Source organism: Cynocephalus volans, chromosome 11 (assembly GCF_027409185.1).
Source record: "Cynocephalus volans isolate mCynVol1 chromosome 11, mCynVol1.pri, whole genome shotgun sequence".
Classification (NCBI taxonomy): Eukaryota; Metazoa; Chordata; class Mammalia; order Dermoptera; family Cynocephalidae; genus Cynocephalus; species Cynocephalus volans.
The window spans coordinates 15,936,096-15,955,866 of record NC_084470.1 but is presented as its reverse complement, the minus strand read 5'-3'; the positions used below and the strand labels follow the sequence as shown (position 1 = coordinate 15,955,866).

General features: G+C 40.6%; 1 protein-coding gene across 1 annotated transcript in view; it reads right to left on the bottom strand.

Annotated features, from left to right (window-relative positions):
- SLC9A9 (solute carrier family 9 member A9) overlaps window positions 1-19,771 on the bottom strand; it is a 530,630-nt gene that overhangs the window by 499,600 nt on the left and 11,259 nt on the right. The window contains exon 2 of the mRNA XM_063114568.1: window positions 16,925-17,127. Within this exon, the coding sequence (XP_062970638.1) occupies window positions 16,925-17,127 (203 nt within the window). The remainder of the gene's footprint in view (window positions 1-16,924; window positions 17,128-19,771) is intronic.

Genomic DNA, 19,771 nt, shown 5'->3' with positions numbered 1-19,771 from the left:
TATTCTTCTCACACTGCCAAAAATTAGGAATCTGTCAATACTAAGTGTTCACTGGAGTGTGGGAAAATACTCTTATACTTGACTATGGCTGTGTAAATTGGTGTAACCTCTGATTTCAGTTGGCTCTTCTGACATTGTTTAGTGCTTTTTGAAAGATCCAGAAGACATTTATTCTAATAAATATTTTATATCTGTTACCTGATAACTAGCCTACTTAATACTTTAAAATACTGCAAAAGCTTTACACGGATAGGTATCAACTGAAGCATTATTTATACTAGTGAAAATTCAGAAACAACTCAAAAGTCAAGCACATTTTCATCCACTATACTGAATTTTCAAAGCCTGAGAAAAGGTTTAGGTTATGATAATAAATAAATAAAGCAAGTTACAGTTTTAGAGACCATCAAATTTAAACTACATTGAAAAATACATGTATAAAGATTGAATGAAAATTTAGAAAAATTTACCTTGGTGGCATGGCATTATAGTATTATTTGGACTCTTTTTTTAAAAAAAGAAAAATACTTTCCTGTTATTCTAAAATAAATATCTTGTAAAGTTATCACTGAGGAAGTTATACCACAAATGTAATGAACTTGCTTATGAAAATCACGTATGTTTTTAAATGAAAAAGAATTATGAGCACCTGAAATAGACTGGAACCTTTAAAAAAAGATCAAGAGTTTCCTCTACATTTTCTTCTAGTAGTTTTGTAGTTTTGGGTCTTAAATTTAGGTCTTTGATCCACTTTGAGGTAGTATTGTGTGTGGTGAGAGATAGGGGTCTAGTCTCAATCTTCTGCATGTGGAAATTCAGTTTTCCCGCACCATTTATTGAAGAGGCTGTCCTTTCCCCACTGTATATTCTTGGCATGTTTGTCAAAAATCAGTTCGCTGTAAATGTGTGGGTTTATTTCAGGGCTCTCCATTTTATTCCATTGGTCAATTCATCAGTTTTTATGCCAATACCATACTGTTTTGGCTACTATAACTTTATAGTATATTTAGAAGTCACAAAGTGCCTCAAACTTTGTTCTTTTTATTTAAGATTGCTTTATCTATACTGGGTCTTTTGTGGTTCTATACAAATTTTAAGATCATTTTTTTCTATTTCTATGAAGAATGTCATTGGTATTTTGATAGGGAGTGTGTTGAATGTGTAGATTGCTTTGGGTAATATGGACATTTTCATAATTTTTAATTGTTCTAACCCATGAACATGGGATATCCTTTGATTTATTTGTGTCCTCTTCAATTTTTTTACTAATGTTTTGTAGTTTTCATTGTAGGGGTCTTTCACCTCCTTGGTTAAATTTACTCCCAGGCATTTTATTTTTTTGGTAGCTATTATGAATGGTATTACTTTCCTGATTTCTTCCTTGGCTATCTTAGTACTGGAGTACAGGACATTTGTTGATTTTGTATCCTGCCACCATCTTGAATTCATTTATTAGTTCTAGTAATTTTTTGGTGGAGTCTTCAGGGTTTTCTATGTACATGATCATGTCATCTGCAAATAGGGATAGCTTGACTTCCTCCTTTCCAAATTTGGATGCCCTTTATTGCCCTCTCTTGCCTTATTGCTCTGGATAGAAGTTCCAGTACTGTGTTGAATAAGAGTGGGCAGCACTTTTTTGAGTGAGGCAACAAAGGCACAGGAAGCTAAAGCAAAATGCACAAATGGGACTACATCAAACTGAAAAGATTCTGTACAGCAAGAGACACTGTCAACAAAGTGAAGAGACAACCTAAAGAATGGGAGAAAGTGTCTGTGAACTACACATCAGACAAAAGGCTAATAGCCAGAATATATAAGGAACTTAACTCAACAGCAAAACCCCAAATAACCCAATTAAAAAACAGGCAAAGGACCTGAACAGACATTTATCAAAAGAAGACATACAAATGGCCAACAGGCACATGAAAAAGTGCTTAATATCACTAATCATCAGGGAAATACAAATTAAAACCACGATGAGATATCATCTCACTGCAATTAAAATGGCTATTATCAACAAGACAAAAAAACAACAAATGCTGGTGAGGATGCAGACAAAAAGGAACTCTCCTACATTGCTGGTGGGAGTGTAACTTGGTACTGTGGAAAACAGTATGGAGTATTCTCAGAGAACTAAAAATAGATCTACCCTATGACCCAGTGATTTCACTACTGGGTATATACCCAAAGGAAACAAAGTCAATATATTAAAAAGACATCTGCACTCCCATGTTCATTGCAGTACTATTTACAATAGTCAAGAGATGGAATCAACCTAAATGTCCATCAACGGATGAATGGATGAAAAAAACTGTGGTATATATACACAATGAGATACTACTCAACTATTTTTTTAAAAAAATGGTATCTTATCATTTGCAGCAACATGGATGGAACTGGAAACCGTCATGTTAAGTGAAGTAAGTCAGGCACAAAAAGACAAATATTGCATAATATCACCATATGAGAAATCTAAAAAAAAAAAAAAAAAGTGGTTCTCACAGAAGTAGAGATAGATAATCGTTGCCAGAGGCCAAGGGGTGGGTTGGGGAAGAGAAGTGGTGGACTAATGGGTCCAAATTATGCAGTCTACACTAAGTAAATCATTGTGCAGTATATGCACATACTGAAACAACACACTGTACCCCACAAATATGTACAAATAAAAGTTAGAATAGTTTGAATTTAAAAAAAACCCCACACACAAAAAGATTAAAATTAAAAAAATCAAGGGACAATAAAAGATGAAAAAATATAAGGAAAAGTTAATAATTGAGGACCCAGATTTGTTATGATTTTTAAGCAAGATGAAATATCTGAAAGGACCTAGTACAGAACCAGGCAGGTGAGCCATCAGTGCTTGTGGATGATTAACCTTTGCTTGTCCAAACTTATTGAGTTATTTTCATTCTTTTGAAAAATTACCAGAAGGCTGAGGAGAGTTTGCACAACCAGAATATTTAGTATTATGGATGTTAATGTTTAAAAATGGTAGATCATTGAAATACAGTCTTTGCACTGAAATTTGTAGAAGCAGATCTGAATTACAGAGAAATGGTGATAGGAGAACAATGTAGAGAAAAATTCCATAAGTTACTAGTGAGAAATTATGAGAACATAATGACACAAAACTATGATTACTTTTTCAAGTAATTAAAATTCTAAAAGTTAGAAAAACACTACTGTGAACATAACGCATGCAAAAATGACAGATATAGACACTGGTTTTTAGAAGGTTGTTTGAAGGTAGATAGTGCCTACAGCACCAGGCAAAATTAAGTGGAGGAATGAGATCAAAACATTTATACAATTTTAAATATTTAATTTGGCAACATGGGGTTGTGGAAAGAACATTAAACTTAGAGTCAGAAGACCTGATCCTACTCCCGGTTCTGCTGTAGATCGATCTTGACCGAGGCACTTAAGCTTTCAGAACCTTCTCAGGTTCCTCTTCTGCAGCATGGGTGGCATGTGTGTACTTCATGGAATAACGGTGAGATTGAAATGCACAGCGTGACAGAAACAGCCTTTGTAAATAGCAAACTGCCACGGAAAAGGACATGCACTCTCATTGCTTCAATGCAGGCAAGGCTGAAATTCAAGATCTGTCTTCCTCACTCATAACCTGGTACATATGCCACTGGTCAATTAATCATAATAATAACTTATAAAGTAACACCTGATATTTCCATAAGATTGTTACAGCTTTTAAAATTTCTTTCACATTCAGTATCTCATTTTTTTCTTCACAATAGCCCCTTAGAGTTAAGTACTGTGAACACCCATTTTCACAGATGTGAACCAAAGCACAGGGAGTTAAGTGACTTGCCCAAAGTCACATACCTTGTAAGCAGCAAGGCCTGGACTCAATCCATGGCTTCTAATTTTAAGTTCATTGCTTTGTTGTTAACAGTCATTACAACAAAACTAACAGTTAGCATGCTTTAAGTCCTCACTGTGAGCAGACCCTGCTCCACGTGCTTTACCTGCATCTCTCATTTGCAGTGCACAATGGCCCTGCAAAGTAGTCTAGAATATTTCATTTCACAAATGGGGAAATTGAAGCATGGGGAGATTGACTGTCTTATCCAAGACCACACAGCTGGTAAGTGGCATTTGATCCAAGTCACATGGCTCCAGGGACTGGCCTCTAAACCATAATGGCCCATCTGCCACCCACTCCACAGCTGACTGTGTTCTCATTGGCTGCAGATACATAAAAGACACCTAGGTTTTTCAGATCATTGCCACAGCACCAAATCACTGATGGTTAGATTGTCTCCTATGTTTTACATACGATTCTTGACACATGAACTCATCTCTGTTACCTTTGTGGTTCTAGTAAGGTGACCATATGTCCTGGTTTGAACAGAACAGTTTCAGGTAATGCTGCTGTCCTGGACTAATTATTCATAACACCCCCCTTCCCTCTCAAGTGTCCTAGTTTGTAAGACAAATGACATAGTCTCCTACTCCCAACCCTAGATACCCTTCTCCTGGCCTTTTAACCAACTGCACACTTGGATTGGCTGCTGGTGGTCCCTTGTGGGTTTGCCCTTCATGTGGGGAGTGGCCTACCACCCTCACTAGTTTCAGGGTGATGTGATAGTGTGACTCCATTCTGACATGATATCAGCAAGAAAAGAGAAAATAACAGGTGGGCGTGACAGGGGCCTGGTCCCCACCTCATCTAGAGCTATTCATCCCTCAGCACCCAGACATCCAGCAGTTGAAAGCCTGAGCATCAAGAGTGATTTCTTTTTCCCCAATCTGCAATTGATCTTAACCTTGGCCAATCTTTATATGGCAGGCAAAAGTAATTAACTTTCTATCACCTCTGAATAAACAGGAGCATCCCAGTCCCACAGAGTTCCTTTCTTTGCCTTACCATTTTTCTGAGTTGGCTTTATCTTTATCAGCCTTAGCTTTGAAGTATACATGCAGCTTTCCCATCACAGGGCCTCACCAGGGAGCAGCTGGCCTGGGGAAGCTGGACAGGAAAAGGCTGAGTCAGCAGGAGCACAGTCACAGCAGGCACGCTTGAGGGGCCCGAGGTGGGCAAGGAGGTGTGTGTGCTGAAATCAGCGGAAAGTACGATTTAAAATTAAAGTGATGCATTTTTTAAATGGTGAATTCGCCTTAAAAAATGGTACATTAAAAAACAACACCAACTTGCTCCACCATGCCCAGCTCCAACTTTTCATCGGAGGGAAAATCCGCTCCCATCAAGGGCATATGCTATGAAAGGGAAAAAGGACACAGACTAACATTTACAGCATGCCTAATGTTAAACATAACTTTTCAATTTAGTTCTGAAAAGCAACCCTCTATAGTAGGTATCACTAATCCCTGTTTATAGATAAGGAAAAATATCCTCAGACAAGGTCTCAATGCTGGAAATGGCAGAGACAGGATTCATTCCCAGGTATAACTGTAAAGCCTTATGCGCTTTCCTACATCACCTTAGAAGCAGTCAGAGTTTAAGCTGAAGACGTGAAGCTATAACTGTGGAACTTCGAGACAATCAGCATGTGGAGAAGGACTTTTTAGGAAGATGAAAAATGAGGTGTTTGGACATTTTCAATTTTCCTAAAAATATAATTAGGTAAGTATGTAATCAGTGATATTCTGATAAACCGTCTCTCTGGAAATAAACAAAAACAAAACCCACAAGCCCTGATGAGTAGCATTTGCCAATTTCCAATTTCTGTGGTGTAAATACTCCTACTGTGACCCATTTCAAGCTTCCAATGGTTTAACCACTGGCTTAAAAAATTCCTAACTATTTAATAAACAATCAGCTCTCAAGAGCTGGGACAAGCCTGCTCCTGCAGTCATTTTCCTCCAACTACCTGCTAACTCATCATCTGGCTACTGTTCTTGGGCATAAGATCTGTGAAAAGCTTCCCAGCCTATGGAGGGTCAGTGTGCTGGAGACTGTGATGTGCCCCCAGATTTCTCTTCAGTGAAATCTGTTGGCCCCTCTTCTAGGAGCGCTGTCAGCCCCTTCAGGGATTGCTGAGACTGCAAACAGCCACCTTACCCAAGGTCACAGCCTTTTCCAGAGTGACCCACAGCCAAAGACAGAACAACTTGGCATTTTAGAGGCCTGGTCATCGGAGTCCAACTGAGGATGAATCTGAAGGCCCATTCTAGCTCCAGAGCTTCCCAAGGAGTCAGCCAGAATCACTGGGCCTGCACTGCAGTGTAACATCTCTAACTACCCGCTCAGGTTCCCCCTCCTCTTCTGTTCACAGGTGTTGATCTCAAGGGCACTTAATAAACATCCTGTTCACAAAACTCCACCTCATATGCACTGCTTCTCTGGGAACCTAGTACACAACAGTCAGAAAGGAAGGTGAGGATCACCTGGGTTTGCAGGACATTCTTGCTGCACGTGCCCCAGCCCAGGGCAGAACTCAGTAACTCTGTGCCCAGTTAGCCTTGGGATCACAGACCAGGCGAGAAAGCAGCTGGGAAACCCCCTTACTCAGGATAAGCTTAAATGGCAACAGGAGACAACCCAGCTCGATGCACAGCTTCCTTGGGCTCTGACCCTCCTGTGCTGGCTGCACGTGAATCCTACCTCAGGCTGTATGAGCTACTGACGAGGAGCTTCTTAATGACCTTAGGGGAGAACCAGGAAGCGCAGTCAGACGCAACTTAAATAACTACTCGCTGGAGACCGGCAATGATGAATGTGCACTCCTGGCACAGTTTAATATTTTAGAGAGAACAAAGCAAAGGGAAAAGGAATTGAAAGATCCATTTTAAGTTTTATCTGCTCAGGCTTAAAGTCTAATGGGAAATCTCTCTCCCTCCCACCCTCTCTGTCTTCTCTCTTGTGCTCAGCCTCCTTTTCTCTCTCCCTCCCTGCCTTGCATCTCTCTCTGCCTTCCTCCATCCCTACCAGATTATTCGGTGATGAGACTTCTAGCAATTGAGCCCTCGGAGCAGTAAATAATAATCACAGAGCTCACACACTTCACCTGTGATAGATACTTGGGGATAAAATAGCCAGCAATGAAGACCGGGCAGGGTTGCAGCGAGAAGTAGCAACTGACAAGCAGGGAGTGGTAGATACCCGGTTACATCACGCACTCATTTACCAGGATCCACAGAGTATCCACCGTGTCCCAGGTACCCCAGAATGCAGTGTGACCACAAAAGAGACCTAGGCCCTGCCCTCTTGGAGCCTGCGGGCTAGTGAGGAGACAGACATTAATCAAAACATCATAGATATAAACGTTAACTTAAAACTCAGTTAAGATACAGTGAGAGAATGACAGGTGGAGCTATGAGGATGGGAACTTATGAGACAAAAGAACTGGATTCTCAAGTGTAGAAGTGTGCAGTCATCTCAGGTGGGGACAAGTGTTCCCACAAAGCCAATCAGTCCCTAAGAACATCCCCATGTCAGGCCAAGAATCTCATGCTGTGAGATTCAGAATACGGTATTGAACATTTCAGAAAAGAGTGAATTTTTAAAGAAAGATGTTTTCAAAAGTAGTTAAAATAAAAAATAAAATTTTAATAAAATATTAGGTGTTACATTGGTCTTTAAGATGAGGTGTCATATCCTAGGGAGTCAACAAGAGGATTTGCTGTGCAAAGAAACCACTGGAACTTATTTTTATATTTCATTTTTATCTTACCCTTTAAAAAATTCTAGTTTGACATCTATTTTAAAATGTATATAATGATATGTAACACTTGCATCTAATTTGTAAATAGATTTGCATGCATTAGGTACATACACTCAAGGGGATTTTTCTGATGGGGTGCATATTCAAAAGTTTGGACATCAGTGTTCAAAGTGCTTAGCAGTTAGCTGATGCTCAATAATAATAGCTAATATTTACCGAGAACTTGTTACATGCCTGGCATGTTAGCCTTTTACGTGAACTATCCATTCGGTCCTCATAATAACTTTTTGAAGTTGGTACTAGTATTGCCTCATTTGCAGAAACTAAGGCAATGATGTTTGATCACATACTGAAGATCACCCAGCAGGCTGAGGGTCCCTTTGGGGTTTGAACCCAGTTGTTCCGACAGCAGCGTAGGGTTCTAACCACAGGATTATATCATCTCATGAATGTCAGTTCCCACCACATATGTGTTGATGCTTAGAAAGATAATATTTTGATTTTTTTGGAAGATCACTCAGGAAGAACACTTTATTCTGGGCTAATACTCATATGTAATAAATACAAAGCTCATGAAAAAAATACAGAAAACAGCATCAAATAATAAGGTATGAATCACATTTTTTAAAGATCCACCTTTCATGGAACGTGATAACTCTGTGATCTTTAACTGGATGAGCTAGGGAAGAGGAGAGAACAACTCCACAGTCTAGCCACCTCTCCCCCCCACCCCCCAAAACAGCTGGGGAAACCTGTTCTGTGACAACTAAGCAAGTGGCAGCTCCTCAGCATCCTGAAGCACTAGTCCACGGCATGCTCTGCCACACTGGCTCCCGTAGATCCTGGACAACGTGTCTGTGCTACTGCTTTAAGTCCCTTCTGGAAGTAGGCAAATGATGGACAGATAGCTGAAGCCCTGGGTATCTATACATAGTCAGGCTGCAAAGGCCCACGAACCACCATCATCTTCCTGGTGACCTAAGGTGGTCCATGATCAGGCAACAGTCAGGAAGCAGGAGTGACTGGGAGATGGGTGAGCATCCCATCATTTCTCCCCACGGTGGTCTGGAATACTTTCTGGGGCTTACAGATCGGAATCTTTCTGAGAAGCCATTCCCTTTACTCTGGTACCCCTTCTCTTCTTTTCACATTTTGTCAGGTTGGAAAGAGCGCCAAGCCCAGGGTCCAACCTGCTCATACCACTTCACGTGACTCCTTTCCCTTTCCAGTCAAGAGTGAGTGTGGGACATCAGTACAAATCTGTGTTAAATCACATGGCTTCCCAAGAGACCGTTGTCACCAAAGCCTTTACATTATTTTGAATAGCTAGGTTTTGTTGTTTCTGTTGTTACGAAATAAAATTGGACAGCTATTTGTAATGCAGATCTCTGCCCCAAATAAATGATCCAGAGTCTGTTTCCTCAGAACATGAGTCCTGAGTGATGGTCTGTGAAGTAGGAGGCGGAGAAGGACAGGTGATGGCGGAGTCTTCTACCCAGAGGTCAGAACGGTTTCAAGACGCCACATCCCATTGCCCTCTCTCAGAAAGCCGAGTTGCATTTCAGATGGCAGGGGATTCACCCAAAATCCCCCACACCTTTATTTGGTGAAGGAACACTATCTGGGATAATCCTTCTTAATCCTGCAGTTCAAGGAGCTCTGAGTTGCAGGCACGGTGCAGTTGGACCAGCTCCCTGGAGCTTCCTGTGCATCTTGAAGGCAAGCCCGCAGACCCCCGTGCTGTCCCGCACCCTGTGCCCGCAGGCAGTGCTCCGTGTTTCTGGGTGTTCACTCCCTCTTCCAAGTGGACCTCTCTCTTCTTCACCCTTCTCTGCCACAGCATATTTTTTTCTAAGTCTTTTTGTATAGACAAAATGATCTTGGAACATTGATCAATAAGATAGCAAAGACCTGGCAAGGGAGAAAATGACTTCCAGAAAGCAACAGGCACCTTATATTATTTCGTTTTGCCCTCTGCTTTGGAATTCCAGATCTCGGCACGGCTCATTCCCCACTTCATTTAGGTCTCGGCTGCAACTTTACCTCCTCTGTGGGACTGTCCCTGGAGGACACATCTGAATACCCTTCGCTCTCCATCTTTTCTTTCTGCTAACTTTTCTTCATAGCCCTTGTCTCTGCTTGCCATGAGATTACAAATGCTTGTACTACACTGCCCTTTGTCTATTCTCCCCTAGAAGCTGAGGTCCATGAGGACAGGGACTTGGTTATGTTTATACTTGCAAGCACCTAAAACAAGAGCCAGGCATGTAGTGTGTGCTCAGTAAATAAATAGTTGTTGAATGACTAAATGAATGAAGAAAATCTGTGTTGTCCAATGACTGAATTAAAACCTAATGAAATATGGAGAGTCTTGGAACATTCCTGAGGTCATCTCACAGGCCAGCTTTCTGCAAAGAAAGTTTAATGAAGGTGGGAGAAAACAGCTAAAACAAATACTCTTTAAGTTTCTTTATTAACAACAGGTCTCTTAACTAAGATTTAGAATGAAAGCAGCCAAGTCTTTCCAAACAGCCTAATCCCATTCACTGCCAAGCTTCAGATTCTCTGGGACCATGTCATGTGGTAACAGCCAAGAGTTGTCATGACAGAGAAATACAAATCCTGAAGCCCTGTTCTTTGTAGAATGGAGGAGCAATTGATAGTATCCTGCAAATGCTTCTCCAAAGCCCAATTACTGATTTATCATCATGGTGCTTGCTTTCTCTGTATACCTAAAAATTTTTAAAGGAGATTTCTTTCCAGCCCTTTCTTTATTCTCCCCAAGAGTGTCCCAGTGTTAACTGCACGTATTTATCTTGTTGTCCAGTGACTCTCTCTGTCAAGCTGTTCCTGTTACCGGAAGAGCTCTGCCCAGGCCTCTGCAGCTAGAATAATCAAGTAAAGGGAAAGACTGCAAAGCCCCAGAACGGTTTACAAATACCTAAGAGTTAAAACTCCAAACTACAAAAAGTCAAAATCACCATTAGGAGAAGTTGGACAGTGAGAAAAAAATAAAGAGACTTAATTTATTTATTTAATATTGCAAAAGCAAAATTACTTTAAGAAGTCATATGATTAGCTGTTTCTATAAGGTCTTAAAATAACACGAAAACATACGCAATTATCAACACAATTGATGTGAATTCTTGTGACTTATTTGCAGCCTGGCAATTTTCTTCATTGAAGCATTAGACAGGACAGACTGCTCAGCAGTGTAACTTTCTCCAAAATCACTTCCCTCACCTAGTGATAGTGTCACTTGTCACACAGGAAGTGAAGACTTGGCAAAATTTTCACTGGGTAGTTTCCTTTGACTTTTCACATTACAGTCAACTGATCTGTGAGTGATAGGAAGTATAAATTTAACTGTGCTGACAACTTTTTGAAAATTTACTGTGTCTGCAAGAACTTTCCGGCCAAATGGCCACTGACCCTTCCAACTTGATCCTGTAAACATGCAATGTGTTAAGTCAATGATGAATAAATTAATGTTGAGATAGGGTCATTCATCCATTTTCATTCATCAGTTTTTAAATCATATTTGTGATTTTCCCCTACAAGTCAGGTCCTTCTCTTAACTTCTAACTCCTCCTGGCCTTCTGTGAACCTGCAAGACCAGCCTAGCAGAGTGACTGTTTTTCCTCTTTCTTCTTGTGCCCAGTTGGTCCAAACTCTACAGAGCCTCCCTTCCTCATTTCTCTCCCATTTGCCCTTTGGTTACCATCCAAGTTTGGGCTTCACCTGTCTCTGCTTTTACTCTCTAGCAGCCTGACCATCCGTCTGCTTCTGTCCACAAGACACTTTTCCACTGACTACAGATAAAACGGGCATTACTCAGCCTGGCATTTAGGGGTTTCACTGATCCTTAGACTTCAACAAATTGGAAATGTTTTTCTTTCCTGGAATATTCTTTATCCCTTTTTCCCAATTCCATATCATGCTTTTTCCTCTGCCTAAAATACGCACCTACCTCCACACACCACACACACAAACGTCACCAGAACCAACCAACTGCTTTTCTTTGGAATCTTTTCTGTAACCCTACAAGAGACAAACCTGTGCCCTCCTGAGTGCCTGTGGTTCTTGGCCCACTTCTTTGATACCTGCCTTTCAGCGTTACTTCTTCATTTATTCATATGCTATGCTTTTCTATTATTTGTTAGTAAACTCCTTGAGACTATGTCTTATTTCAGAGTCGAAATTGGTGGGATTCACTCAGTTTATTTGTGTTGAAAGAATAAATGAATGAAAGCATGAATGAAGGATAAATTTCTTTCATCACCTGCTCTTTAAAAGCCAGTTTTGAACTTCCTATTGGTATGAAATTCAGAAATGCTTAGTAGACATTTCGGTATTCCTAAACATGGCAGAACAATTTAATGTTTGTAAAGACATTGTATAATAGAATATAATAGGCCCCAGAGGGTTAAAACTAGTGAAGGATAACTTGGATCCACAGAACAATTTGACAAATGGTGTTGGAAATATTGACTAGATAGAGCAGCATGGTCTGGTTTTATCCTCTCACAAGGTTCTGTTGAGTTCATCTGCTCATAACATGTAGAAGAATACTGTTCTCACCAATTTCTAAATGAAAATATTTTTTTCTTTTCTATACTTTAATCTGTGTTGAGCATGAACAAAACAAGCTTAGCATATGGGATCTCCTAAAATTTTTACATGTTTACATGTAGCATAAAAGCATAGTACATCACTGTTTATATAAATGCCAACAGCTCTCAAATTGTCCAATTTTATATCTTCTTATGGAAGGAACTCATGGAGCCATGAAGCCCGGCTGTTTCCAAGCACGCTGTCCCAGAAATGCACGTGCTCTTACAAAATCTTCCAAGAGGCGATTATGCAGCTCAAGAATCCATTCCAGGCTCTTCAAATCCTGAAGTAAGAAATTTCTCCCAAGCCTCTAACTTACTTTCTTCTAAGAGTAAAACTCATTTTCAAATCCTGTAGCTGTTAAAAACAAAGGCTGAATACTCTCTTTAATATGTACCATGAAGGAAAAAGACCCAGTGGGGTCACACTGATGGCTTCTGAGGCTCAGCCAAGCTGGACCCTTCTCTGACCACGCTCCACTCTTCCCAGCACTGGCCATCTCCTTCTGCCTGTCTAACTGTGAAGCTCCTGAGGTCTTAACCCAGGCACCCTGTGCTTCTCTGTCCACGGGGCTTCTCGGATAGCCTGTCCAGTAGTGTGGGGCACAATAAACCACTTAGGACTCAGGGGCAAGTGCTGTACATCCCAGTTCTGCCTCTGGTCTGACTAGTAGTGGGACCCTGGACCCACCATGTAATGTTTCTGGGCATTAATTTATTTTCTTTATACTCAAAGCTAAGATTAGAGAATAACTTAGGTTTCTTGAAGCATTAAGCATCCAGGACACAAAATTCTACCAACTCCAAGATGATAATGTTCAAATACTGTATATTTCTCTAGTGGTATGTGCTCTGCCAAGCTCTCAAGCTCATTAAATTATTCATTTATTCATTTGCCAACTATGTATTTAGCAGTTGTTAGGCATGAGGCACCATGATAGCCTTTGGGGATACACTGGCCAAGAAAATAGGCACGAATTTTACAGTCTAGTGGACAAGAAATGATGGAAGACTGGTAATAAACAAAAAGCAAGTAAATACATGTGCAATTTCAGGTGGGGCCTAAGTGCTATGACATGAGAGAGAGAAAGACGAGGATACGGAGTGAGAAAATTGCAGGGCAAGCCCTCTCTGAAGAGATGGTGCTTCAAACCAAGTCTATTGGGATGAGAAAGAGCCTGATATCTGAAGGGCAGGAGTAAGACCATTTTAGGCAAAAAGAATGACATGTGCAGGGGCCAGAAGTGAGCCCTCTGGACTGGAAGGGACAAAACGAAAGGGTGGAGAAGTGGGGGTGAGGGAAGGAAGCGTGAGAGTGGGATCTCTCTCCCCACCATTTTCAGCTGAACTCCACGCAGGACTTAAGTCAGTGGTTCACAAACCGACCTGCCCATTTGAAGCACCTTGGTGATCTTCTAAAACTTCCAAAGCTGTTGTGACCCCATAAATCAGTCAAATTGTAAACTCCAGGGGAACACAGGCATCAGGATTTTTTGATGCTTCCAAATGACTCCAAAATGCAGACAGTTTGGGAACCACTGAGTTAAGTCAATTTTAGTGCCTACATTCTTGTTTTGATCTTCTATAAAATGATGAGGTAGGCCACCCCGTGGCACACTCGGGAGAGTGTGGCGCTTGGGTGCGCAGCGGCGCTCCCGCCGCGGGTTCAGATCCTATATAGGGATGGCCGGTTCACCTTAATGAGATCAGGTCTCTTTCTTGCTCTAAATTAGGTGATCCCTATAAGGAGATTCAGGGTCATTTTTACCTATCCTCTTCCTCAAATCTTTCCCACTCTCACTTTTATCCTTAAAAGGGACCCCCACATCCTTCCAGCTTGAAATTCTGGAATCATAGATTCTTCTCTTTATGCTGTTCCTATAAGTGAAGCAGGTGCTGTTGGTCCAGAGCATCCAGGCCTTCCATGAATCCCTCTTTCCTTACCTGGATAACCACACATTACAGCCTCCCCTCAACCCATCCTGCTCCAATGACCTTTCTGAGCTCAATTTCTAGTGCCAAACCACATCTCCCCTTCAAAGCCCTTCTCAAATGCCATTTCCTCCAGGAAGCCTCCCTAACAAGCTCAAGTATCTATGACAACTAGTTTGTTAAGTTTTACAGACTTCATAACTTGTATGATACATTTTAGAACTGAATTATATGCAGGCATATATTATAAACTGGTCTTATCTCCTCACACGGATGTTAAATAAATGAATAAAACAAACACACATTTCATTAATCCCTGGCATGCGTTAAGCATTCAAACATTACCTAGTAGTAAGTAGCAGTTGCGGCATTATTGCTAGAGGTAGGAGAAGTGACAGTGACCTTAGCGGTGGCAGTGCACTGGCAACAGTCATGGCAGTAGTGTCAGTGGCAATGATAAAAATGTACTGTAGAGGCCTTGTGTTAGCCAGGCCCTTTATATTTAAAAATTAAAACAATCCTACAGAATAGGTTTTGATCTCCCCACCTTACAAATAAGAAAGTCGGGGATTAGGAAGTTTAAGAAACTTACTAAGAGAGAATGAAATATCTGTCTGACCCTGAATTTTTTTAACCCCATGTGACCTCCTTGTAGGACTTCCAATGAATAGACCCTTCTTTGGAATCCTTTTGCATCTAACATTGATTGACTGATTGATTGAAATGAGGAGTTGCAAGCAGTGGAGAACTCCTGGTTAAGAAAGACAGGCTACAGGTGGTACATTTCTAAAGATCATCCAGGGTCCCCTCACATTGGCACATAAGCAACAAATGCACAGTAAGACATACTCCAGCCATACATAAACAAGCTCCTCTCCCCTTAAAGTCATCTAATAGGGCAAGTGCACCAGCAGACACTCCCTTCTCCACTAGCAATGAGGGGAGGGCTTCCCCTGGGGGCTGAGTCACCTGTTGCCAACTCTGGATACTTGAAACAACAAAAGCTGATTGTGACTCAACGAGTCACATGATTTAGAAGTTCATCCAGAAAATAATTGAGCCACTCGAGGTCAATTAAGCCTTTTATGTGCAGAACTCATAATTCACCCTCTGAAAAAATCAAGAGGGCCCCAGCAGCAACTGAGACATTTTCTCTCTCTTTTGCCTTAGTTTTTCGAAAGTAGACACTTGACTCTGGCTGCTGATGAAGGAATCAATATGTCAATAAAACAGTAACAAAATTTCTGATTAGGCATTTATCGGCAATCCAGCTACAGAACAAATTGCTATAGCAACAGGGATAATTCTCAGCATCTTCAGGGGAGTCAACCTGTTTTGAGAAGTAATGCTCTGCAGAAATGCAGATAAAAATGGACAGGAGGGTGAGAAGAGAAATACTTAACTTATGTCCAGGTACTAACCAAAGGTAAAACTAAAGACTGTATTTTAATTAAAATCCTATATTGCCAACAAGTGATTTTTAAAAATTATTTATTTCAGGATAATTTTCTATTATTCATGTGATCAAAAAAAACCACATGGAAGAGGCAATCCAAAACAACAGAAGATCTAGTAGTTGCTCCTATTTATTTAAAAAATACTTCACTTAATTTGCTTTTCATGTGCTTTAATTCACTTTCCCAACTAAGTCTGACTCAGGCTAATACTATAATTAGTTTGACTTTCTTGAGCTCTCACCAAGTGCTACGAGGAAGTTAATCTAGAAATGTGCTAGTGGAAGATAATGTGAAAAAAAATCACAATAAATTACTCATCATGAGTGAGGAAAAATGCCAGACCAAGTACCTTCCCTATTACCCAAAACCTCTCAAAAGGGGGAAAAAGTATATATTTTAACAAAAAAACTAAGCCCATATGGGATAAAAGTGATAAAATGCACTTACATAATGTCAGGAAGTTCTCAGCTCAGACCCAAAAGGATCTGAAATAAGTCACATGTGATCCTGGCTCTTTGCACACTCTTGTTAAATGGGAGTTCACTTATTTCAAAGACTGATTGAGGACACACAAGGCACCACAGAAGGTAGCCTCACCTGCTTTCTGACCCAGTCCTGAGAGTAGAAAGAAGCTTTCCTTCCTGTAACTGAAGAAGCTCACAAATTTGCAACAATAAAACCATTTTAAAAAGACAAGTCATTTCATAATTTTTCTTTTTCTGCCTAAGATTCCCTAACTAAACTGATGGGGTCAAGGTCTCTTGAGACTGACTGTGTCTCAGTGTATTTGTAAATAGCTATGTGGCTAGTGTTCTGTGCTGGCAACCACAAGCCAGTCATCCTAGATCAAGTCTTGCAAGTAAAAAATGTTTCATTCCCCTCCATTTTTCTTTTGGCTGAAGGGAGATTTGAACCCAGGAGCCAGCTGGCAGTATATACATTGGCACTTCAAACATGTGTGAAAACTTGAATCAAGTACCAGGAAAGGCAGAGATACTGCATTTTTGTCATCACTTTTTGCCCAATGTAACTGTGGCCGGCAAAACAATTCTATTAAAAATCTTTCTTTCCCAACTTGTAGGAAAAAATGCAGACAACTGAGCTTATACAAGAATAAAATTCAACGTCTTGATCCCTCAGTCAACTAAATGGCCCCAATGATGTGGTGTTGAAAGGGACATATATATGTGTGTGAATGCGTTACACATAGAGGCTCCTATAGGATGCAATTCTTTATATTGGAAAACAATAGCATATGACCAGATAGGGTCCTTACCTTTTCAAGTATAGCATTGCCTTGGTGAGGGTTGATGTTGTGCTGGCTTATTTCTCTCTTGTATTTATATTCATAAACCTGGTCAGTGATATTAACTAGCAGAGTCGATGGACTGAAGATCAGTTTTCCACAATCATAGACAGTTCCACTTTCAATATCAGTTGGTGCTGTAGCATATCGTAAAATTAAACCCATTACGAGGCCTAAAAGAAAGAATAAATAATTGTACTGGAGGGTGACAATCTAAAATGGATTGCTCACTATTGGATGCTTTAAATTATATGATTTGGAACCTCTAAAAATTGCAGAAGAAAGGATTGTGTTATTGCCTGGTTTAGAAAATTGCTCACTCTTCCATAGATACCAGTTTAATAGAGGTGGTGTTAAAATATTTGTAGTGGACACTATTGCTCGAATATTCAGCATATATTGCCATTTTTTTCTTCCTAATGGACCCACAAATTATGGAGAGAAGAGATACGCACCTCTTATATCCATCCAAGAACTTCAAGAAAACCTTCACTCTCTAACAGACACTGAACAATCTAAGCAGACAGGAGATGAAATTCCCCTGGGAATGTTTCTGGTCCATATCTGCACGTATCTAAGCTCCTTCCGACTAAAAGGAAGCCTTATATTCCATGGTTGAGGGGAGACACATTCCTGTTCTCTCCTCGAGACTCGACCAAGTCAACATGCTTCTCCATGTTTTGCTGGCAGGTATCTTGTGACCATGAGGGGCTCTAGTCTGAGGACACAGTCAATATGCTGAGGATGGAAGGATCAAGACACAGACAGAACCTGGGTTCTGAATGACACCACTGACCCACTGGGTCGACCAGCCTACCCTAGAGCGACTCTAATTCTAGACTTCTTGGTATGTGATATTTTTCAAACAATCCTGAATCTGGTTTCTATTTACCTTTAGCCAAATACATTCTAATGATACACCATTCCTTTTCATGAATCTGAGTGACAATCCCTGACTTTTAGGTTTGTAAACTGTGTTAGAATGCTTTTGGTAATCTGATAACTGTGAACTCTTTTAATATGCATTTATTAACAAACATCAAAGAAACTTCAGAGGCCTAAACATCCCTCAATTTAAAATTAAGATTGATGCATGTGTTTTGGGATAAATAATTCACAGTTTATTCTTTAAAACCTCAAGTTTTGGAGGTTTTACCTCTCTCTCATGAATCCAATCATCTAATAACCTTTCATTTATTCAATAAAACATTTGTTGAGTGCAGATTTTGTGCCATACATTTATAGATTTTAAATAAAAATACAGTCCCAGTCCTACAGGAGCTGAAGTTTGTATAAATGAAGATTCATAAGCAAACAATCATTACACAATGTGACGCAAGCTATGACAGCTGGTGGGCACTCCATGTGATATGAGTATACACAGGAGATGCTCCAAAGCCCTTTGAATTATGCAGTGCTTGAGGTGAATCCTAAAAGGTCACAGAGGATTTGTCCAGATGAGCTGAATCAGGGAGTGAGTTGGGATCCAGGCTGCACGTGTGTGTGGCAGCATGTAACAGGAGAGACAGCTGAAAGTTCACCAGAATCTCTGCTCTCCCGTGTGCAGAACTGTGGCTGGGAAGTGGCTGCTCAGCCAGGGACTGTCTTCTGGCCATCTTGCATCTGCTTGGTTCTTGCCAATGGAATATAAGCAAAAGCAATGTGTGCATCACTTCTGGGCCACATCACTGAAGAAGCAGGCGAGTCTTCACCCTTCTCTTTCCCCATGTATCAGCTAGATGGGGAGGACTCAAAGACCGTAAAGAAAGAGCCTGGGTCCCTGAAACAATAGTTGAAGGAAAGCCATCCACTGACCAGGAATACCTGCATTAGACTATTATGTGAAAAATTAACTCGGGCTGTAAGAAGTCACTGATATATTGGTGTTTCTGTGTTAGCAACCACTAATGATAACCTGATTAATACAACGTACAAATACAGAGGGACTTAAGAAATCTGGTGCATTTAGAGAGTCACTAGTGGTGTAATGGGAGAGTAAATGGGGAGAGAGGGAGAGAGAGAGAAACTCTAGACAGTAGACATAGGTAGGAGCCAGGTCATAGAGAGGCTCCTCTGTCTTGCAAAGAGGTTTTGACTTTTAACCAATGGTAATATAGGATTACTGAAAAATTTTAGGCCACAGAATAAAACAATCTGATATTCATACAAGAACTATCACTTTGGCAACAACATGGACAACTAATTAGAGTGAGAGGTGAGAATAAAAACAGATTTTTTTAATTCCTTGAACTATTTAAGTCAAGTGAACAGATATGATTTGGGGGTGGGGAGAGGAACAGGTAAAGGGGCATGAAAATCGACTATGATGTATATTGAGAAGTAAAATAAAATAAACAAAAAAAACCCCAGATTTTTTTGAAGGATATTTTTGTTATTTATTCCTGCTTTAGTGTTTGGTCCACTCCCCGTAACAGTTAGAAAATTGTATCCTAACTTTGTGAGCAAGAGAACGTACGTGATGGACACGTAGCCTTCACTGAGTGCTTGGCCCTGCCGCAGCAAAGTGTGGCATTGAGTGACTGCAAAACAACTAGTTGGGTGAGAGGAGAGAAGGCCCATCATCTACATCCAAGTGGTGAAGGATGCTTATGCAGGAACATCACTTTTCGACACTCCTTGCCTCGAAAGAATTCATTTCCTAAAAGTTATTCTGCAGGTCCCAGGAATGGTATTGTTACCACTCTTTCTACTCCAGGGAGACACAAAGAAAGGACGCACAAGATACCACCTGGATGGAGCCTGAACGGAAAGAGCCCATATTGATTGTGTTCAGAGTTCCCCATGGGTGAGCCACGT